Raw genomic sequence first — 23,748 nt, forward strand, 5'->3', positions numbered from 1 at the left:
TGGAACTTTGTGATTTATCAGACAGAGAATTCAAATTAGCTGTCACAAAATAAACTTTTATGTATTGGCCTGAAAAACCAAGAGTTAACACAAAAGTCTTGTCAAAAGAAGAAACAGCCATTATCACAGGGCTGTTTAACATGATGGGTAAGCCAGAGGTTTTCAAACATTTGTGTTCATCCATCATTATGCATACCAGAATATTCTGTGACACACTCTGAAAGGAATGAAGGACTGAAAAAGCCCCCATGAATACCCAGGCATTATAATGTAACTATTAGTTATAAAATTAACTATAATATTTCCCACTGTAAATAAAATAATCTAGTTAGTATACTATTTTTGTATCATGTTTCAAATACCTGGACACACTGTAAGCTCTTCATCAATGTTAGTTATAATAATTACCATTATTATTATTATTTTATTGCTATTATGAATATTCATGTATTTCGTTTCACAGTGCTCATGTACATTACCTGGAAATTTATTTGTTCTTTCTAATGGCAATGTATAGACAAGTTTTCCTTCACTTTCTGCCGATAATTTGGCATCAGGGATGTGCTGTTTAACAAGCGATGTTATTTTTTCTTGAACACACATTTCATTCAACTGCAAACTGGTGTTCCAAAAAAAAAAAAAACAAAGATGTTATTTGACATAGTCTTCAACAGCATGAAGAAAAGTACTAGCTTCTATGGGACAAAGAAGAATCAATTAAAATGTAATGCAAGAAATAACTCTTCTAAACATGAAAGAAGAGCGCAAAAGAAGCCGATCATATAAATGTGATTGGGGAAAGCAAAGAAGGAGTTCATCAGAATTACTAGTCAGGTTATTTGGCGATTATGCCAGAGAAACTTGATATTGACTGAGGTCCTACGGGGAAGATAGCTATAGAATAGAGATCACAAGTACATGACATAGCAAAGATCAAGTCTATGCAGAATAGAAAATGTTGAATATTTTTCAAAGGGAGTTTAAATTGGTTAAGTAAGATTGTTGTATTGGGCAAGAAGTTTTGATGGGCACAGGCACAAACAGGCTTAGTTTTTCAATTTAGACATCCAATGCAAACATATTAAGTTCTTTTTTCAATTTAGACATCCAATGCAAACATATTAAGTGACAAAAAATATCCTAAATGCTGAGTACAATGGTGAATACAACAGCATTGTCCTATTCCATGGAGGTGACTGACTACTACGGGAGGCAGGAAGAAATGAACAGTACACAAACAGGTAAATAAAATAATTACCAATAGTATGCTATGAAGAAAAGGGATTTACAGAAACTGATCATGGATGAATGTGAGTTGATGATAGTGGGATCACTAATTTTTGCTTTCTCTGTAGTGCTAACCCTAGAACTTCGACTAAGAGCAAAGTGTCATTGATAAAATCAGCCCATCCATCTAAAATATACTGCAGATACTTCCTCAATGTAGAAAAAAATCTACTATTCAAGGTTATAATATATACAGTAGATAAAATGTCATTAGTGACTTAGCCTTGAAACTTGCTTTTGCCATTTGAAGTGTGTTATTTAATCTCTGAACAATTTCCTCATTAGTAAAATGGAATAGTGATTTTTAACATCTAGGGTTTTCTAAGAACTAAATAGTGATGTTTGCACTTGCAAGCCCCCAAAAAACGACTGTTTGATCAAATGCTTCTATCAAAATTATTGTACTTATTCATAAGGTATTAAGAACAAGAATACAAGGATATATGGCATTTTTAGAAGCAGTGAAACTCACTGAAGGAATGAAGCAAAAAATAGAACTGCTCTCTAATGTGCTGCCCCCTGAAATACAAGAAATATTTCTGGGCCACTCACAAGAACTTGTCCAGGACCTCAGAGAGGACCGCATGAGCAGAACATGTCCTGCCTCGAAGACTTCACAGCTTGGAAGTGGAGGTCAGCAAACTTTTACAGTAAATGGCTAGATAGTAAACATTTTAGGCTTTGTGAGCCAGTAGATGCCTTGTGCCCCTATTGAATGTGCTGTTGCAGCATGAAGCAGCCATAGCCAGTACCTGAACAGACGGGGACGGATGAGTTCTGATCAAATTTCACTTATATGAACAGGAAGTGAGCTGGATTTGGCTTACGTGCCATACAGAGTTTGCTGACCCCAACTCAGAAGAAGAAATAAGGCAACTACACATATCACAGGGGCCCATAAAGAGGCTCATGAATTGGGCAGGGATCCCGACTAGCAATTTTTATTTCGGGACCGTGTTAGGTTGCCATGCAATGTGCTAAGTAGCATGTGATTTAGTGTTCTACTACATTTACTTGCATAGGAATTATTAAGCCTACTTTGTGAGAAAACTGAATTTCAAAGAGTCCATTTAATTTTCAAGAAGAAATCCAAACAATGGGCCTTAGGAAATCTGAATATTGGGGCAATACACAGAGCTGGAAGATTAATAAAGGCTGCATGAGGTGCTATTCAAGTAAACCTCTGGGACTTGAACAGGGGGAAATGGGTTCAAGGAAACTGCCAGCCTCAGGAAATAACCTCAAACAATATGGGAAATGTTGGCCGTGTAGAAGGAACAAAGAATATTAATTTGATTTTAACTAGAGGGTATTGAATTGGGTATGGGTGAACAGAACAGGACTCATGATTGGGTGGGTTCAAACCAGCATTACTTGGTTACATAGTTTGGTCTTGGGAGGTAAAATGGAATCATTGAAGTTTTTTGGTTTGCTTTGTCTTGTCATATGCTTTTAGTTTTTTGATATTAACTATACTATTTCCTGTATCCTTTTTTACAATTGAGGTACATGCAATAAAATGCACCAATCTTAGTGTCCAGCTTGATGAATTTTGACATGTGTATAAATTCATGTAACCATCACCCTGATCAAGATACCAAACATCCTCATTAATTTTTCCCCTTGTCAGAGCTACTCTTTTAACAAACTGACTGATACACATACAAATTAAAAAGTAATTTACAATATGGATTTGGACATTAGCCATTGATGTTAAAAATACCCAGGTTCAATTCCTGGCTGTACCATTTATTAACCTAGGAAGCCTATAATTTCACTTGTAGAGTAAAGGTAACAACAGTTTCTATCTCAAAAAATAGAGGAATTTAAATAACATTAAACATTCTTTCTCTGAATCACACAAGACATAGCAGCTAAAATATGCTGCTCCTCAAAATAATGATAAAAATAAATGAAGAGGATGGAAAGGAGAGGAAGCACAGGAGAGAGTTGTTAGAAGGAGTAGACACAAGGAGCCTACATAAAATATGTTATAACCCTGGGTGAGAGGTGATGACAGCATGAAGCACAATGTGTCAGCTGAGAAAGTTCCTTTAATAGATACCTTCCTTCACAAAAAAATGTGCTGGGGAAATATTTTCTACTATCACATTTATCTAAACTTTTTTGTTAGGTTATCTTGTACTCCCAATCTCTAAAATCTACCAATCAATATCTCTCATATACACACACTAATTCCATATACATACATATGGATACATATATCTCCATGTGTGTGTATATGTATACACAACATCTGTATGTAGTATTAACAGGTGTCTTTGTGTGCTGTGATGTGTTGCTTCAAGCCTCATGCCTTCCTCCAGTGGATTTCTCATTTTCCCAGTATCCTTAAGTGGCTGTACCTTAAGTGATAGCCAATCCCCCATTTCTTCTTTAGAAACAAAGAGGAGCCTGCACACTTCAGCTTCCCTTTGGAGAGAAATACTTTCCTATCTGAAAAGGAAGGAGCAAAGAAGAAAGTTTGTTAACGAGTTGCCCATTCTTTTCCAAGAAAAGACCCGTAACTGTCTATGTGACCCAAGTCTAACTCAGGAGCATCTACATTTTCAAATACAGGGTTTAAGGAAGACTCACTGAAACAGACACATAAAAACAGACACATACAAATAATCTTATTTATATACTTTAGGCTATCCATCCACCAGTCAGGGAAGTTATGTGGGTATATCTCCTAATATAGAGAATCACCAGATTACATATTTTAATAGACCAGACATCAAAATTACTTGAGTATATCAAGTTGATATACCTCAATTTTGAGTGAAAGGGTTGATGTCTTGGAATTTAGGCTCTCATTTCACAGTGAGTTTCCTGGCAGATCATGCCCCTGTGTAATCAAATGATACAAAATTCCAGGAGAATTCATGGAAAATTCATGTAAATGGTTGGAAGTAAAACTCTCTGGGCACAGCTCATATCATTACCAGCTGTTCAGATTGCCAGATCCAGCTAAATGTCCAGATTAAAAAGTACAGCTGCTCAGAATACCAAACCTTATTTCCCAAACCTCATACAGTCCTCATCATGACCCAGAAAGGAAGCCAGCGGTACCAGCCAGGATGTCAGCCTCATCCATGAACTGGGTACTAAGGAGGATCACACGGTCTGTTCTCCGCTCCTTTAGGAAGTTCCAAACCTGGTGCCTTGACAAGGGATCCAATCCAGCAGTTGGTTCATCCAATAGGAAAATCTACAGAGGAGGGATGCATACAGCAGGCTTTTCTAGTAAGGTGCAGTTTTTCCAGAAAACATGTAGAAACCACATTACTCATGTTTAAGAGGGCATTGTGGTTAGGATATGGTCTTCTAATGAATGTTCTGTCATGAATATTTTATTACAGAAGTCGTTTGCAAACAAAAGATTTGAACTACTATAGAAAGTTTCATTTAAAAAAATTTGAATTCATCTCTAAATTTTGTGTGACTCACCTGAGGATCTCCTAAAATGGCAATCCCAAAGGTTAGCTTTCTTTTCTGTCCACCACTTAAGTTTTGAGCAAGGATGTTCTGAATATTTTTCATTTCCAACTCCAGCAAAACTCTTTGTATCTAACCAAATGACAACAATTATGTCATGAACCAAGATTTCTTTTTTTATTTTCAAATTTATAAATATAAAGCTGTGAAGTGTAAAGGTTAAAAGCATGGGTACTGAGCCACATTGCCTGGATTTGAATATCATTCCATGTTAACTAGCTGCATAATCTTGATCGAGTTACTTGCTCTCTTGAACCTCAGTTTCCACATGTGTAAAATGGGAATAATAATATTACCTGCCTTGCATGATTATTGTGTGGAATAAGTGATATTACATTTAAAGTCAAGGATAATGCCTGGCCCATTGTACATTATACATAAATGTTAGATGTTATCTATAATTGATTTTTTTTTTGCTCAACATTTATATAATGATTTGCACAAAGAAAATTTAATGAAAACACAAAAACTTAGTGTGAAGAGTTAGATCTCATTTTGACCAATTCATTAGTTCTAATGTATTTATGTACCTCTTTATCCACTTCACGTGGCTGAATCCCTTTTATTTTAGCAAACAGCCTGAGATTTTCTTTTACAGTAAGGAAGTCAAATTGCACATTAGATTGTGGACAAACACCAGTGAGCTTGCTGATATTTTCTAGGTCAGCCATTTCTGAAAGTTTATTATTATACATGGTGACTGAACCTATAACAAAGATTAAAAGTTAACATCAGGATAATGCTTAAGTTAAGATCTTTCCTACATGAAAAATCACTATATATTCATTAATTATGTTTTAGATATATGATTTTACCTTCAAGGTTTATACAATTCAGGCATTATGAACTTCCATTTCACTTGCATGGTATATTAGGAAAAAAAAAGTCCCATCTTCAGTTTTTCACATTAAGATGCAGTCTACTTACCCAACCCTTACATTAGGCTTGGTTATAGAAAAAAATGGAATCTTAACAAATGTGATACACTGACAGAGGAATCCCAGAAGCCTCCAGGAAGATGAAAACCCATGTAGGAAGACAGGTACAGCAGTCCTAATTGAAATCCCATACCTGAGACTGATGCTCTGTGGAACATCCAGCATCAGCCATGTTTGTCCAGACAGAAAAACTGGTCAACCCACAGAACCACGACAAATAATAAAACACTTTTATTTTAAGCCTCTAATTTTTGGGGATGCTTGTTATGCAGCAAAAGCTAACAGATACAAGTATATACCAATTTAAATGTTACCTATCTGTATAGACTAACACTATAAATTAACTTCCAGTTTTCCCTAGTTATCTGCGTTTGTGTTAATGATCAGAAGGACTTTATATTAACAGCTGATTTCAACCTGACTTTGGGAAAGAAAAACCTCTTACCTTTGGTGGGAACAGATAATCCACTAAGAATGTTTAACAGTGTTGATTTTCCAGCTCCACTGTGACCAAGTATTGCAGTGATTTGCCCTTCATATATATCAAATACCAGATCTAGGAAGAAAAAAGGAAAGGAAAAAAAAATGGGAGAAAGAAAGGAAGGAAAAGAAAGCTACAAATGAAGTTTTGTTAAGGAGCTAATGAACCAAGTTTTTATTTCTTTAAATGGCCATGTTTTCTAAATGTGAATATCCTGGGATGCTAAATTCAAAATAAAAATAATAGAATACTCTTTTTAAAATTTATATGTTCATCCTGTTTTGAAAATTTGAAATTACTTGGCTTAAAGGCAGGAAACATGTCTTATATTCAGGTTCATTGAAATTGTCTGGCATATGGTGGATGGATGTTGATATTTATTGACTGGAAGGAAAGATTAATAGTTCAGTAAATTATCATGTGTTGAAAATCTTTTGAGGTAACTGACTTATTTGAACAAAAGAAAAATATATGATATCTACAACAATCTACAACAGCTTTGGAATCACAGAAGAAAAAATTGAGTTTATAGAAAAAAAATGAATATTTTTAGGTCACCTCTGTATTACACCATGTATCTTTCAAATACATATAATTCTAAAACTTAGTCAACAGTTTGTAACCTTTATGTGACAGAAGTAATGTATTGGAAGGGCAAGTTCATTATGTGGCTCAAATAGTTTGTTTTAAATTTGAAATACTGCCAGTAATTGCTCACCAAGAGCAAAAAAAAAACTGAATTGAAATCAGGAGACCAACATCAATATAGTAACTAAATGTTCTTTTCCTTTTTTACCTTTCAAAGCTTCAATTTTATAAGGCTTTCCTTTATATTCTTTGGTAACATTTCTGATTCTGAAAAAGAGAAAAAATCCTTCATGATATGTCAATTTTCATTAGTTTGTAATTCTAGGTTTGGTTCACAGGATAAGATGAATCTTATCTCCAGGGTATGGGAAGAACTGGGAGATTTCATTCTCCTGCAGTCATGCTTGTGTGAGAGAATCAGCTAGAAAACTGCTTCCCAGCCCTGGCTGCACATCAGCATTACCTGAGGAGTTTGAAACATTTTCCTGTGCCTGGCACCTATCTTCTGATTCCGAAGACTGGGCTGTGGCATGACACTGGTATTGAGAACTGGGATCTGCTCTTAACTGCAACGCCCAAGAAACTGGACCAAGAGGTAACATGGGCATTCAATACTGAAAGGCTCACTGTGAACTGCTAGTGAAGGCTGCTCACAGCCTCACTGCTAGGGGGTATCTTTGGCTATTCTGAATCATGGTCTCCAGAGGTTGCTTAAGAGGTACAAGGGCGGTGTAAGGAAGAGAGGCAAAGGTCGTAATAATGAGAGCAGGGGTTTGTACAGGCCTACCTAACTGAGCTCATCCCATCTATGCAGTTGGTAGCTCTATGACCTTAACCAATGTACTTATTCCTGGTAACTTTCAGCTTTTGCAACCTGAAATTTTGGAGAAAATTTGGAGGGTTATAGGGTTTGTTGAAGGGTAAGTAAAATGTTTCATCTTGCATGCATCGTGCTTGGTTCATGGCCAATATTCAACAAATGTTAAGACGATACTGGCTGGGGTGTGATGACGATGGTAATGGAAGATGGTAATGGAAGAGAAGGAACTTCCATTAGCATAGCCTGGGCACTACTGAGGATCCAGAGTCCTAGGCACTTCATTGTTTTTTTCTGATGGGTAAATAGATGACCTATAATCTGAATCAAATTTATGCTTCTTATTTTGTCATCTACTATTCATCAGATGATTCAAGCTCCATTCCTACTGAACTGTTTAATTAGATTTTCTCATCTCTGTTTTAATACCACTTTACTATCATTTCATAGTACTTAACAGCTGGTGAGGTGCTGAAGAGATAGAAGAAAAGAAAAAGAGACACATAAACACATCAAATAAAGCCATTGTTTTGCTCCAAGCTGCTCTGCTAGGGGTCAGATCGAGCTCAGGTCATAGGACAAATATAAGCCTGGAAAATAAATACGAAGGAGGCTCCAATAAAAGTTGAAACAGGTTCTAGAGGCTCAGGAGGATGGAATGATCTGAGGAAGCTCACGGGGGACTCACGTGTGGGGTCACTCTCGGACAGGTAAGATCTGAAGAGTCAGGGACCTTGAGGATTTTCTTCCTGTTTTCCTATCTGGAAATAAAAGTTACCAGCACCAAAACAACACGTTTTGTTGTCAGACAGAATAAAGCTTTGTGTGAACGCACTCTAAAAGGTGCATCTCCCTCAATTCCCTTTGTGTCCATTTCTAAGACTTTTCTGCTTTTCTCTTTCTTACTCTCTCACCCTCTTTGAAAAGGCAATAAACAGAAGAGGAAAGAGAAGTTCCAAACACTGAGAGAAAAAGATCGTAAAGGAGGTGGGTGGGCAAGGTGTGAGCAAATGAGGCTCGAAAAAGAAGTAAGTGAGGCTGAGGGTGGAAAAGAGAAACAAAGAAGACTGAGAATCCAGGAAGGGTTTTGTTCAATTGTCTTTGTTGGTTGAATCTGAGTTTGCATGTAATGTACATGTCAGCAGTGTAAGACAAGGAGGGCTCAAGGAATTTTCCTTAAACTTGGAGGGAGAAGTGACGGGTATGGCGTGGCCGTTAGGTAGGAGCGGTGTACAGGGCACAAAGGAGAACTTTGCTTGCTGTAGCTTCTGTTAGCTTCTCAGTCTTTGGCCTGCTCTCATTTGCATCCTTGTTACCTGATGGCATCTTTTCTGTGGAATTCTGGAGACACAGGTTCAAAAGAGTCATTAAATGGACTGGAGTCCATTTCATCTTCAAGGACTACATGATCAGCCTTTCGTTGTCGGGACCAAAAGGAGGACTTTAGGAAAAACAAGGGTGGATACCGATGTCCATATTCATCTACATGACCAGGAGACAATTAAATATCGGGTCAGTCACCATGGTAAGGGAGAGCATAGCCCTAATGCAGCATAGCAATGTCACCCCCTTTTGCCGATAAACCTGAACACATAGTAGACACAAGGCAACCAATGTTTGGTTTGGTATGTGCAGCTTCATAAGGAGAAAAAAAATCACTGAGATGTCTCTATGATAGTAACTGTTCCTGTAGGAAGACATGAGATTGTGTGATTTTAAAATATTCAGGAGGAATTTGAACAAATATTGAAACTTTTGGTAACTTCAAGAAAGCTAGATATTGGAACACAAATGAAAGATGTGTCAGGCATGCCAAATTCTGTCAGTGGTCCAGGGGTCATTACACAGGCAGAGGAAGAAGAGATTGAGAAATGACTGCTAGGTATATAAAACAAATATTCCAAGAGAGGATAGAATAGGATTTAATAAAAATAAGTAACATCGTAAGAAAGGGAGAAAATGGGGCAAAAGAATTTATTGAAACTTAACAGAGTGGAACTTTTCAAGAATCTACTTTATAGCACCTCATCCTCAAATAATAACATTCCTCTGAAGCAAATTTATTATCTGTTTTAAGAACCTAGTATCCAGGAATCTCTTTCTGGAAATTCATTCACAGTTTATCTGTACTGAATTGCCACCTCTGTTTTCCTACATGTTAGGGAACATTATGAAATGGAAAAATTATATTTCTCTAATATTCTGTAACTGACCTCCATGGTAAAATTTATAGGTTTTCACATGCTCATTCATTCATTCATGCAGTAAATATTTACTGAACACTCTCTGTGTACCTTGCATATGGTATATTATTAGTTAGTATTCACCTCTTCCCTTTGGTTAGGAAATCAAGCAAATAAAAACATGTAGCTGTATTAGATACATTCTACAACCAGATTTAATATTACACAATTCTGTCATATACCCAGTTAATTTTCCTGTCATTCAGATTTCTCATCTTTAAAAGAATTTTGAAAAAAGTCATCTTGTTCAAATTCAGACTTCAGTTCAGGCTTGAGGAATGGCTGATAAAATACTGCAATTCCAATTGTGTAACAAATGCATTCACCTAGAATTGTCGATCTTGGTATCTGTTATTCTTGACTCTTCTAAAAGCAGAGAGAGTTATTTTTAAGGGATCATCTAAAACATGTTTGATTCATGTATTCAAGATGTTGCTCCACAATCTTTGCCCTCACTCTTTCCTTTCTATTTTGGAGATAAAACAATTAAAATGATATTTGATTTTAATGGTACCACTACTCACCCGGTAAAATTTTTTCAAAATAAATCGCCAATGCCAGGTAGAGGAAGATATCAAGACCTAGCATGAAATTCGTTGCTATTAGTAGATTTGAGCAGTTTGACGTATCAGGGAGCGCATTAGAATTCAAATCGTAGTCCAAGTGTAAAAGCTGAAAATTGAGAAGTAATTAAAGGAAGTGAGGTTTATGATAAATTTTAAATAGTTAGGTTTAGCATAAAAATAAAATAACTACTTTTTATTTACTTATACTGGTAATACAAAATTGAGTGAAACTGCCTACTTCACAATCCTCAGATCTATGGAAGGCGTGGACATGTGACCAATTATACTGAAATTTAGTAACTTATATGATTAAAATAAGTTCCAAATGAAACTGGAGCATTTAGGAAGAGGTAGAGAAGTATGTGAAAAGATGATATTTGAGCTCAATCTTAGAAAAATATTTACCAAAAAGGACCCAGGAAAAAGGTAAGGTCCTCCTTGAAAATGGCTGCATGAGAGAGAATTTATTTTCTTGGGAAAAAACACTGGTTTAAGGAGAACCAGTAGAAAAGAAGCCTGGTCTATAATATTCAAGTTAATGAGTACTTTATAATTAATAATCTTTTTATTAAGTGCTAAATAATGTATACGTAATGATAGACATTATCATTTAATTGGAGGAATGGCAAAGTGAGTTCAATGTGAGAATCAGATAAAGAGAAATGACATCTGATGAACTGAAATGTAATTTACCAATCAATGTGTTTTGGGAGTTTTTAGCTTTTAATTTCCTTTCAGTTTGTGGGTTTTACAATCATGTGTGCTGTTCAATTACTAAGACAAAATACAAACCGAATCGTTACTTATTATCAGATTTGCAACATCAAGTCCAAATTTAATTGGCAACCAAAAAAAAACAGTTTACCTTGTCTCTAAAGAATTGAATATTAAGTCTTCCATTTTTTTTTTCACTCACCAAATGGCTTATTTTGCTGGGTTAAATGCTTCTAAAGCTTTTAAAAGTTCATCTTTGCAACCTTACAATAGTCTGCATTCGGGGTTTAAACCTCATAACACTGAGCATAGGAATGAGCACAGACAACTGAATTCCAGAGAGGGGAGGTGTTTCAGAAATGTCATTAATAAACAATTAGATTGCTTCTCACCTGGGCCATTCCAAGAGTGAAGGCAAAGGGGCTAAGAATACTTAAAGTCCACTCCAATGATGCAGGAAGATGCCTATACAAGGCCGTGAATCCCAGACTCCCCCAAAAGACAGTGAGAAGGAACACCACCAGGCCAGTGAGGAAGGATTTCTTGACCAAGACGCTCATTAGGAAAGCCAAAGCTATCTGAAATGAGAGAAGATCCAGTTGGTTTGTTTTCTAAGAATTATTTTTAGCATAATAAAACAAGGGACTTAATTTACAAAATTAGGGTTCAATTGTTATTTTGTCTATAATACAAAATACCATGTTCTGCAAGTCGCACTGTGAATTGTCATCACAAAACATTACAGATCCAATGGTACCCGTCTGCAGATTTCCTCATGTAAACCCAGCAGACAATGAAGAAAAGGAGTAGTAACGTGTTGGAAACCAGTGAGTGGTCCTTAGTGTAAGAGCTGTATGGAAAGAAATTGAATCCACCAACTCACCAAAGACAATCCATATAGCAGAAAGAGGGTGAAGACCACCAGGAAGCCAGTCAGAATGACAAACTGGACTGTTTTTATAACATGAGCCAAGAGAAGAGCCATAACAAAGATGAAACCAGCATAGAACAAACCCCAGGAGAGCCTAAGGTGGAAAGAAAACGTTGTTTTAGTATTTCACGTTCAACTGAAAAGGAGGACCTAGAATGGATTCCAACATCATTCATTCATTCAGGAGGTATTTATTTAGTGTTTAGGATATGTAAATACAAGGACAATATTTTTGGGAATGAATTCTTTTGGAACTAGCATTTGTTTTCCTAAAACTAATTCCAAAAACACACACACATGCATACGCATATCATTGTGAAAAAAAGGAAAACATAGGCTTCTAATCTGATATATTTTGATTTAAACATTGTCCCTGCTTTGTTCTTTGTCTGTGAGCTTGAGCATAATCTGCAAGTTCTTCAAGTTCTTTGATTGCTCTGGACGATAGAACCGATACTCCAGAAAGGACTCAATGAGATCATGACTGTGTGGGATCCTGTCCTTGCACATGGTAACCCCTCTATGAATCTCAGAAATTTTCCCCCTCTCTGGGGGCTTTCTGGGGATGAGGAGCTCCATGAATTTCCTTGGATCTAAACAAATTCTTCCTTACTGTAATTCTGTCACTTTTGTCTTTAGAAGGATGTTAATTTAAGTAACTATGTTTCAAGTCAAGCATTTTTGCTCTAGAGCCCTTAGATTTCACTGCTCTTCTATACTTCCCTCCAATACGAACTCAGTGAAGAGGTCAATAGCAGTTTACAGGATTGTCTTCCAGACTGCTAATTTTTGACCTCGTGCGTATTCCACGTGTCTCCCTAGCCTCTTTGTTATTTTACTTCCTGCTTACTAGACACATCACCTCCATGGCCTGAGAACATTCACAAGTTCTCACACAGGACCTTGTCCATCTTTAGAATTACTCAGCCTCTGAGACTTTCAATTCAAACTACCCAGCCATTTTTCACACCGTTCTGCCAGCTTGTTTCCCTGATTATACCCATCATTCCTGACCTGGGGTCCCAAGAGCTCCTGACTCATGGCCTCCTTTTCTCCCTTTCCATCCCACCCTGGCTGGAATTCCTCTTCAGTCTGGCTTAGACACCCAACTCTACCATACCTACCATACTCCACCAGACACTCGATGGCCATTCCCATTCCTGTTGCCTCACAATCACCCAGAAAACCCAAACCTGATGTTCTTTCTTTAGTCAGAGAAGCAAGAATAACTCCCAGCTTGCCTTAGCCTGGCAAGCACTACACCAGCAATTTGTTCCACTCATAGGGAAAAGTTAGAGAATCCTTAGGTTTGAATAATGATGGTTGGAAGCCCTCTTTTCCTGAGTTCCTACATTTATGTCATTGTGCTGCACTCTGCTCACCAGAACGCTGAGTCTCGCAGACCCATCATTGTCATCAAGCCCTTCATCTTCTTTCTCTCTCTTTTAACATTAACAGATGCATAGTATATAAGTGGGGAAAAGGAAATAATGCAGAAGAAAATGAAAAAATCAGTTATAATTCCTCCTTGACTAATGAAGGGATATATCTTCATATTTTTTCCGGTAACTGACATCAATTCCTCCATCACTGAACGATTCGTTGTGATCTGAAGATATTAACAAACACAATTTGTGTATTAATGGTTTGGATGCTCTGTTTTCTTTCCATCATCTCTTTTTCTCAGATTCAGACACATAACGGGCTTGTCTACATCTGAGGCTAGCCTAGCTACTCATTTTTGTGTTCTGCCACTGGTCCACTTGAAGACTTGACTCCAGGCATGCTGAGCTGCTTATTGTTCTCAAAATTTACTGTGCTTCTTATCGCCTGCCTTGCAATGTGTCTGAAATGCCTTATGACCTGAAATGCTCAGCAAATCCTCAAGCTTCAGGTTTAAATTTTATTCAATTAGGGATTCTTTCATGGTATTCTAGGCTGAGAAGCTTTTGCTCATTTTCTTACAGGGACTCTATTTATACCTCCATGACAGCCTATTTCTCCTATTCTAACAATTTTCTTATTATATGCCTGGCTTCTTGACAAGTTGAATCCTTGGATGAGAAAATTTCTCTTCTATTTATGCCTATATCCCCCATAGCATATAGCAACTTAAGTAAACTTCGTTCTTAAGTTAACTTTATGCTGAGTACATGAAAGAGCAAGGCTCTCCATTTAAATTTTCTTCCACAAAACTTTTGATGCCTCTAATACTGTTAATCTGCATTGAACATGAGTTTGTTTTGGATGTTTTATACTCACTTCTATAATAGCAGCATTAATGGAAGCTTGAAAAGCCACAAAACCTTTCTCCCAAAATTCAGAAACTCCACAGTTAACACCTTCAGTCATTTCATAACAATGAGCTTTAAGAAAAAAAGAGCCATAATTATCATTATGGATTGTTGCAGTCGTGGTTATAAGAAACAGTGGATTTTACAATGGCTCCAAATTCCAAGTGTTCTCATTTTGATTCAAAGCCTATGAAAACATTAATTAGAGTAATAATTCTCAGAGTCAGGCAGGCAAAGCACTCCTAGAGAATGTTCTACATTAAATTATAATACATTCTCTAAGCTTTTTCACACTATCTTCTGTGCTTCTTCACCAATCAAGAATTTTGTTGAGAGTTCTCTTTTCTGATTTTGTATTGTGAAAGCAATACCTTTTTATGATTTTCAAAAGTTGGTAGGGTCTAATATAGATTGAGAAACACTAAACTAAAGCTTTGTCTAAATCGGATATAACACAGGAGTAATGGGCAAATGGTAGTTCAGATGAGATAATTTACTGTGCTTAAATAATGTCAATCAGAACATCTCTTGAAGAAAAAAGTTTACTTAAAAAAAGACCTACCAGCCCATTGAGTATTAAATCACATAAAAAATATATTTAATATGAAAAATTAAAGTTGAGTACCGGAATCAAATGCATGCTCCATTAAAATTTTAAATATTTGAAAACTCATTTTGAAATTTTTCACATGTACAAATGATACAAGACAATATAATAAACACCTATGTACCTGTGGCCAAATTTTAAAAATAAATAAATAACTTTAAATTGGAATCCTCTGTATACTGTCTATGATCTTATTTTTTCTGAGCACCAAGCCCCTAACTGGCTGTTTTCCTGAACTTTGTTTTTATTTGTATGCCTTTGAATTTTTATATGTATCTCCAAACTGCACATGTAATTTAAAAAAGTTGTTAAGCTTTGTTTAAATCCTATATGTCATTATATCATTACATCATCATCCTGCATTTTGCTTCATTTGTTCTATATTATTATTTTGAAATTTATATGAATGGCCCCATTTTTTCTTCTTATAATTGTACAAAATCACATTGAAAGAATATGATTCTGTGTATTTATCCATTCTCCCATTGATGATATTTTGGTTAGTTCTCTTTTTCTTTTTATTATTACAAAAAAATTAAGCTACTACTATGAACGTCTTTATGTATGTCTTCTCGTGCATACATGTGTATCAGTCAGGATAGTCTACAATATGCTCTAGCAACAAACATCCCCCAAATTTTGATGGTTTATCACAGCAAAAGTTTCTCACTCAGACTATAGATTCAGCATAGGTCTTTGGAAGGAAGGTAGGGGGTCCCCTGTTCCACATCCAACTAAGAGTCCAGGGATGATGGAGTTCCCTCCACCTCGTAGCTGCATTATCTGTTAGGCATAACTACCTAGCTCAGGGATGCAGGTGAGGAAAAGTTGTAGAGAACTCACTTCTGCTCTTTAATGCATTGAGTTTGGGTATCTGATTATAGCTACAAACTTAATGAGTGCCCTCAGGAAGGAGAGGAGAATAGGCTGCAAGTCTAACACAGACGTGAGACTTTCACTAATAAGATTCCTATGACGCTGGGTTATAGCTTATACACATCTTCAACTTAAAAATAAATTTTCTCAGCTTTTGTGGAATTTAAAATATTTTGTAATATTACATTCTCTTTCATATCCTTATGCATACTTTGCTCTATTTATTGTTTTTTTTGCCAGTCTGGTAAGTGTGAAATATTCTATGTGGTTTCAAAATGCATTTCCCTGATTGCTAATGCAAGTAGGTATCTCTCCATGTGTTTATTCTTTGATCAATGTTTTTCCTTTTATGAAATTCCTACTTATATTTCTTCATTATTTTCCTATTCAAAGGAAATCTTTATATATTCTGGATATTAACCTTTTGTCAGTTTTTTTAGAAATATCTCACCACAGGTATTGTTTTTATTTTTCTCTATGCCTGTGGTGTCTTTTGATAAAGATACCTTTATTTTGACATAGCTGAATTTATCAGTCTTTTATAGTTTACATGTTTTTTTGTTTTGTTTTGTTTAAGGAATTTTTTTCTATTGTACAGTTAAAAAGATATTCTCCTATATTGACTTCTCAAGGTTTAGAGGCTTGTTCTTCTTACTTAACTCTACCTAGAATTGGTTGTTTAGTGTGAGATAATTTCATTTGATTCTTTATGGAGACAATGTTCTGAGCACTGACCTGTAATGTCTTCTCAGTCATAGTTAGTTTTCTTGTTTAGGTAAGAGGTTTCTATATTTCTTTCTTCTGCTTCATTGGACTACCCATCTATCACTATGAAAATAGCACACTGTCTTAATTACTTATAACTTCATCCTTTCTAAAGGGCATCTTGCACGTTTCTAGGAATTATCCATTTCTCCTAAGTTGTCCAATTTATTGGCATAACATTTTTTATAGTAGTCTCTTACAATCCTTTGTATTTCTGTGGTGTCAGTTAAAATTTTCCTCATTCATTTCTGATTTTCTTTTATTTGAGTCCTTTCACTCTCTGTTTTGATGAGTCTAGACAAAAGTTTATCAAGTTTGTTTCTTTTCTAAGAAACAGTTCTCAGTTTCACTAACCTTTTCTATTTCTCTTAATCTCTATTTCATTTATTTCCTCTCTGATATTCATCATTTCCTTCCCTCTACTAATGCTGGATTTTGTTTGTTCTTCTTTCTCTAGTTGCTTTTGGTGTCAGCTTAGACAGTTTTTGAGATTTTTCTTGTTTGTTGAGGTAGGCCTGTATTGCTAAACTTCCCTCTTAGAACTGCTTTTGTTGTATTTTGCCCCCTAAATAAATAAATAAATAAGCAAATAAATAAAATAAAGAGCATCTTGACTATTCTGTGCCCCTTTTCAGGGAAAATTTTAGAATGAATGTATCAATTTATATGAGAAGCTTTTTATGATTTTGATTGGAATTCTAATCAATCCCTGAAGAAATCTGGGCCACATTCATATCTGTAGCAGGCAGAGTTCTAAAAATAACCCTGACTGACTCTTACCCTTGTGTAATCCCCCCTCCTTTGTGTGTGGGTGGAACCTGTGAATATGGTGATATATCTCTCCCATGATTATGTTATGCCCTAAGGTACAATTGACCTTAGAGAGGAAGATAATCCAAGTGGGCTAATCCAATCACATAAACTCCTTAAAAACAATTTTCTCCAGCTGGTAGCAAAAGGGGAACTGAAAAATTTGAAAGCAGAATGAGACTCATGGTGCCATTGTTGGCTTTGAAGATGGAGCAGTTCACATGCAAAAACCAAAGGGTGGTCTCTGATTACTGAGGGTGACCTCTTCCTGACGGTCAGGAAAGAAATGAGGAACCTCAGTCCTACAGCCGCAAGGAATTGATTCTGTCAACAACATGAATGAGCTTGAAGTGGATTCTTTTCACAAGTCTCAAGATCAGAATTCAGCCTGGTCAATAACCTTATTTTAGCTTTGTGAGACTCTAAGCAGAGTCAAGCCTGTCCATACGCCTCACCTATAGAACTGTGAACTCACCAGTGACTATTGTTTTAAAGGAGCATTTGTGATAATTTGTTGTACAGTAGTGGGAAACTAATGTAAGATCTATAACATATATAACATAATGTAACATCTGATAACATATAAGGCTCTAGGATGTTGTATAGACTCCCATTTATTTGAGTCTTTCTAAATTGAAGTTTTATACTTTTTTCATAATAGTAATCTTATCTTTCTCAGAATGTTTTTTCCTCCCAGGTAAATTATTAGCTGCTGTTATCTATAGATTATTGAATCAGTTGGTTGATTGTATCTTTTAAAAAATTCTGTTTTCCAACTAATCATTACTAGCATTTCCTGTTTTTTATATCTTTTTTCCTTTTTTATGTTTTTGATTCTTTTATTTTTTTAAATGTTTTAGATAGGCTTATTTTATATTCTCAGTTTTATAATTCCACTGGGAAAGATGTATTCTCCTTTGTTGGGTCTTCTGATTCTCACTTATGATGACTTATCTTCCATATTAGACTGTAAACTTATTTTCAGAGATATTTTATCTTTGTGGCTGCCCTTTTCTATAGATTTATAATCTCTTCAAAAAAAAAAAGATTTATAATCTCTTCTGCTCTCAAGTGCCTGACCAACCCAGGACCACTTTATTTATATTTGCTCTTGGGGTTTCCCAGACCAAGTGGGTGAGGTAAATAAGAACCCAAACTGAAAGGAAGATAGGCTGCAAGCTACAAATTCTCAGAGGGGAGTTCTCTCCTTGTCATGCATGGTGAGATAAACAAATAGCTCCTGCTCTTTTGCCTAGAGGTGATTTTTTTCTTCTTGTCTACCCTTTCGCCTAGAACTCTCCAGGTTCCAAATTAATACAGGAGTCTTCACCTCATGTAAAACCTAGATCATCTCATCTGCCCTCACATACCTACTCAAACCCAAACTTCTAGGTTACCATGACTGGCAAAATCCTATAGCATTAAGAGTAGTCAATCACTTTAGATTTGGTGCCCTCTTCATTTTAGGGCCTTGGAAATTTCCCATACTTTGACGTTTAAAGGGAAGTTTATTCTGTTTTATCCAAAAACAACTTCATTTTACTTTAACAATAATACATTGTAACCTCATTTACATATATATAATACATATATATGTGCACATGTGTAAATATATACCATATAAAACATCCCTCTAATACAATATGTTAATACACCCAAAAACCAATGTACCTTTTTTATATGTGTTGATTGGCCTTTGACATCACGTTGCAGGTAGGGTTTTTAAATTTACCGTACTAACATCTATTCCTACATATGGCTTATACCATAAGTGAAGTACAGAGCAGTGGCCTTGTGTAGCTGGAAAGTTACCTGTGTGGGCCCTGAATTCCTTCCTTGTTGGGATTCTGTGTCCCAGCAAGAATTTCAAATGATATGAGAAAGTATTAGTAAAGATGACTTGTACTACTTCCTCAGCATGATTTTCCCTTAATTTTTTAAAACTTTCTTCATCGGGCAGTCCCAAGACTTCTTTACCTGCCATTACAAGAAGGGAATATTATCATTAGTAACTGACTAGCAGACCAACTTCAGGATGCTTTTATTAGAGTTCTTTATGGAAATAAAGTGAAATCAAGTATTAACATCAATCAAGTCAGGCAGAGTAAAGAAAAGGTTAGGGAGAGACACTGCTAAAATAGCATCTAGATCCAATCAGGAGGAATACATGAAAATTAGTTACTTTATTTTCACATGTTGTAGCTACTGAACCAATTTCAATCACATAAAATATCATACCATACTAATTCAACGATTCATAGAAGAATTAACATTATAATAAATCTACAATAGTAGCAAAAATATATATAATGAAAATCACAATTAGGCACTGTTTTCTAGCAAGCAGAAATGACTATATAATTTATATTTCCTTCAACAGCCCCAACAGTATGGTTAATATGCTGGAAAGAAAAGTGAAAAATTTAAAAACATGTCAAATGACTATGTTTGACATCACTAAAATAAACCCTATTTCCTGCATGTATTGTGTTCCATGCCATATTATGACCAAATAATGAAAAGGGATATAAGAAAAGTTCTGGACTGGGATAGGAGCATTCAAGATATCCAAGTGGTGGAAGCAGGCAGCACATATTTTGATAGAATTTTTTTTCCCTGTGGAATCTTGTCCTTAAATCTGTGTGATCATGAGTAAATCTCCTCATCTTTGTTACTAAATTTCCATGTTTATAAAATAAACTTAATATCTAATAGTAGTCCATAATTTTAATAGTAGTACAGAATATCTAATACTACAGAGTATTAATAGGACTAGGTGTCAGGAAAATAAAAACAGCAGTTGTTCTTTGCAGATATAAATGCGTGCCTCAAAGGGAACTCTATGGTGATTGCCCAGAAATGTGAGTTGAGTTGTAATTTAAAAACAGCTTACAGCTTGCACAACTTTGTGAGTATACTATGAAATTGTAGCATTTAAAAGGATGAATTTTATAGTATGTGAGTTATATCTCATTTTTTAAAAATAATATTAAAATGTCACTTAGGGGGAATTCAGCTTTAATTTTAAGCACCACAATTCCCCAACAAGAGTATTATTGCGAGGGGAACCTGTGGATCTTGTTAGTAGTCCATGATATCTAATAGTAGTACAGAATATTAATACAGAATACAGAAAAGTACAATACAGAATAATCATATTATTAAAGCAGAATAATATTCTTTAAGTACCAAATGAATTATCTATACAAATCTAGCACATGAACACATTTAATGAATACTTATTATCATAATTATAATTAGATTATTTATAAAATAACGATAATAACATGTTTATTGCAATGCTAAACTTGATGTAAGGACCTTACACACCGCAGTCATTTAATAAATATTCATTATCACAATTGCTTGTGATTTTGAATCAGGTTGGTGTGGCAAAGCACATGTTTGTGGCATTAGGAACATCAGGGGGACATCTGTGGAACAGGGCAAGAGCCTCCATGTCCCAGGATAGATCGGAGACTGGGCCTTTGGGGAACAGCTCAGATCAGGTTGCCGTCTTGAATCAGAGTTGGATTCAGTGTGTGTAGTCAAGATCCACAGGGCAGACGTTCAGATTCAGGAGGAAGTAATGGTGTAATGGTTGGTGAGGTGCCATGACAGGGCAAGTTTGGGATGATTTACATCCACCTAGCCTGGCAGTGCACAGTGAACCATGCACAGGAAGGAAAAGTCCAACCTAATCTGGCAACTGTGGCCACAGAAACTCCAAATAGCAAGCACCTGAATATAGACAACAGCCGTGGACTTGTGGATAACAAATCCAGTTGAGAGGTCAGAATCCAAGCGTGAAATTAATGGTCACCTAAGCTGTAGTAAATTACAGACAGAGGTTGACAAAGAGAATTGTATAGAATTCCAGTGACTGCATGGAGCAAGATCCACAGGTTTCCCTTACAATAACACTCTTGGTGGGGAATTGTGGTGTTTAAAATTAAAACTGAGAACCGCCTAAGTGACATTTTAATATTCTTTTTAAAAACTGAGATATAACTTGCATACTATAAAATTCATCCTTTTAAATGCTAAATGTCATGGTTTTCAGTACATTCACAAAGCTGTGCAAGCTCTAAGCTGCTTTTTAAATTATAACTCAACCCCCTTTTGGGGCAGTCACCAGAGATTTCCCTTTAAGGCATGCATTTGTATTTGCAAAGAACAGCTATTGTTTTTACTTGCCTGACATCTAGTCCTCCTTCTGGCAGACACCCTAAAACTCAGCTGGGATACTGCCTGTCTTCATTTACACAGCAGTGTGGTTTGGATGTGGTTCACGGGATGACCTAGGAACCCAATTAGTGGGCAATTATGATACATTAACCTCCCCTGATATACTAACCTCCCCTAGCCAGTGAGGTTAGGTCTTGGTGGACCAAAACCAACACTAACCCAAGGTAGACCATTTGTCTCAATGAGTATAATCTCTGACATCAATTTGAACTGTTGGGAAAGATCTGTACACCCTTCTCTGGAGCTGCTTATGTGGTAGGGCTTAAACCTGGAGATTCTACCAACCAACTCTGCCTCTGTCTGGGGAGAGGCAGCCTCTGAATGAAGTCAGCACACAATACCATAGTCCTGAGAAGTTGCAGATGGATTTCTTCATCTGTTATGAACACACCTCTATTCATACTCTTTTCCTTTCAGCTAGGCAAAATTTTTTCCTTGGGGTAAGAGGAATTGAGATTCTCTCACTCCCAAGTGAAATATTCATGAAAAATAGAATATTGTTCATCTTATTTTGAACGTGGTAATAATGAGGTACAGAGAAGCGGATGACTTGCAAAATATACTATAAGCACAATAGCAGAAGTACTTTGTCAAATGCTCTCTGACCCCAAGTCCAGTTCTCTTGAGAAGCCCTAGATGGCTTCTCCTCTAATTTCAGGAAATTGTTCAGAAGTGATCTGAACAACAATAATGCTCTTCTTAGTTTTCATTGATGGGTGCCTTCACATTGAAGAGTGAAAATTTGAAACACAGAATATTCATCAATAGAAGCTTCAAATATGGTAAGACAATCTTTTTGGTAGTAAAAGATGGGGATAAAATGTCTATAACAAAATGCAAGAAAAGAAAAAATTGCCTGTTTTTGGTCTATAATTGCAAGTGAAAAAAATACCAGAGCAACAAGCTCATTCAAGTAACAATGCTTCTTCAGCTACATGTCAACAAATCCCTCAACACTTCTGCTTTTCAAAGCCTGCCAGTCAGAGTACTTCATGCTTCTCCAAACCCTACAGAAGCTCAGCAGATTTCTCTGTTAAGAGACTGGGTGCTCCAAGGGGTAATCCTTTGCTTGGCAAGAAATACATGCACAGTTTTGGCTCACCTTTCATGAAGGAGGCAGAGGCTACTTTCGTCATTATCTTCTGGGTCATATTGGTGACAGGTGTGTAAGCAATAACAAACGAAGAGTCTCTGAAGGAATCTACCCGTCCCAGGTCCATGATAGGAAGTGAAGAAAAATCATTCACTTCATGATTATTAGGATAGAGGTATAAGCAGAGCAGTAGGAGCAATGAGTTCAACCATTCCTACACAATCCAAAAGAATAAGAAAATCATTACATTTTTTCAAATTAGTCATCCACAATCATTTGTTCATACAGTTTGTCTCATTGTTCACTTTTTAAATTTCATCATATCCCACATCATGAACCATTGAAAATATGTTCAGTACAAGATTCAGCAGTCTGAATATTTAGAAGACATCAAAGTTTAACCAGGACTTTTTATTATGTGGTAAGATCATAGGAGCTTATGCTACTTTTTTCTTGGATCTGATTACATTTCCAAATTTTCTACTGTTTTTGAAGAGAATGATTTATTTTTAAAAAGAGAAAGAGATTCGAAGAGAAGATGCCAGTTACCTATTTCTGTGGGCTGATTTGTTTATCTGCACCTTCAGAGTACCAGTATCTTCACCTGAGCATCTATTTGTGGGAACACTAGCAAAATGTATGACTACTGACTTTCAAAACTTTCATAGGATTCTCCACTGCAGACCAGCTTCAGCGTCTTAAACCTCAGTTAATAGGTGCGTCAAATGAAATGTCCTCAGACAGATCTGTGGTTCAAAGAACAACTTCTTCTGTTGTATAGTTATTTATTTTTTTTGAGAGATAAACAAAGCAGTGATACCACTGGAGGAATGTACATTTTCCTATCATAAATACAAAGTGACATAGATATTGAATCATACCATTGAAGACTCTCTTTTCATTCTCCATTTTTTAAGAAAGTTCTTGCATAATAAGGCCCATGTTTGCTGACACACACTTATCTCTCTCTCAGTCATTTTGCCTGTTTG

General features: G+C 36.0%; 1 protein-coding gene across 2 annotated transcripts in view; it reads right to left on the reverse strand.

The window, feature by feature from the left end:
• The window catches only part of LOC118919741 (ABC-type organic anion transporter ABCA8), a 59,348-nt gene that overhangs the window by 31,772 nt on the left and 3,828 nt on the right, over nucleotides 1-23,748 (reverse strand). Inside the window, exons 2-17 of one of the 2 annotated variants that reach the window (XM_036899948.2) lie at nucleotides 23,641-23,741; nucleotides 22,769-22,973; nucleotides 19,231-19,395; nucleotides 14,329-14,432; nucleotides 13,449-13,675; nucleotides 12,019-12,160; nucleotides 11,528-11,713; nucleotides 10,380-10,527; nucleotides 8,929-9,094; nucleotides 7,004-7,062; nucleotides 6,172-6,282; nucleotides 5,319-5,494; nucleotides 4,741-4,860; nucleotides 4,363-4,501; nucleotides 3,654-3,744; nucleotides 480-619 (exon numbers count right to left, since the gene is read on the reverse strand). In XM_036899948.2, coding sequence (XP_036755843.2) covers nucleotides 480-619; nucleotides 3,654-3,744; nucleotides 4,363-4,501; nucleotides 4,741-4,860; nucleotides 5,319-5,494; nucleotides 6,172-6,282; nucleotides 7,004-7,062; nucleotides 8,929-9,094; nucleotides 10,380-10,527; nucleotides 11,528-11,713; nucleotides 12,019-12,160; nucleotides 13,449-13,675; nucleotides 14,329-14,432; nucleotides 19,231-19,395; nucleotides 22,769-22,973; nucleotides 23,641-23,736 — 2,275 coding nt within the window. In that variant the 5' untranslated portion in view covers nucleotides 23,737-23,741. Of the gene's footprint in view, nucleotides 1-479; nucleotides 620-3,653; nucleotides 3,745-4,362; nucleotides 4,502-4,740; nucleotides 4,861-5,318; nucleotides 5,495-6,171; nucleotides 6,283-7,003; nucleotides 7,063-8,928; nucleotides 9,095-10,379; nucleotides 10,528-11,527; nucleotides 11,714-12,018; nucleotides 12,161-13,448; nucleotides 13,676-14,328; nucleotides 14,433-19,230; nucleotides 19,396-22,768; nucleotides 22,974-23,640; nucleotides 23,742-23,748 lie in introns of those variants that run through there. The other variant, XM_036899949.2, reaches the window with a different exon arrangement.

Source organism: Manis pentadactyla, chromosome 4 (assembly GCF_030020395.1).
Source record: "Manis pentadactyla isolate mManPen7 chromosome 4, mManPen7.hap1, whole genome shotgun sequence".
NCBI lineage: Eukaryota > Metazoa > Chordata > Mammalia > Pholidota > Manidae > Manis > Manis pentadactyla.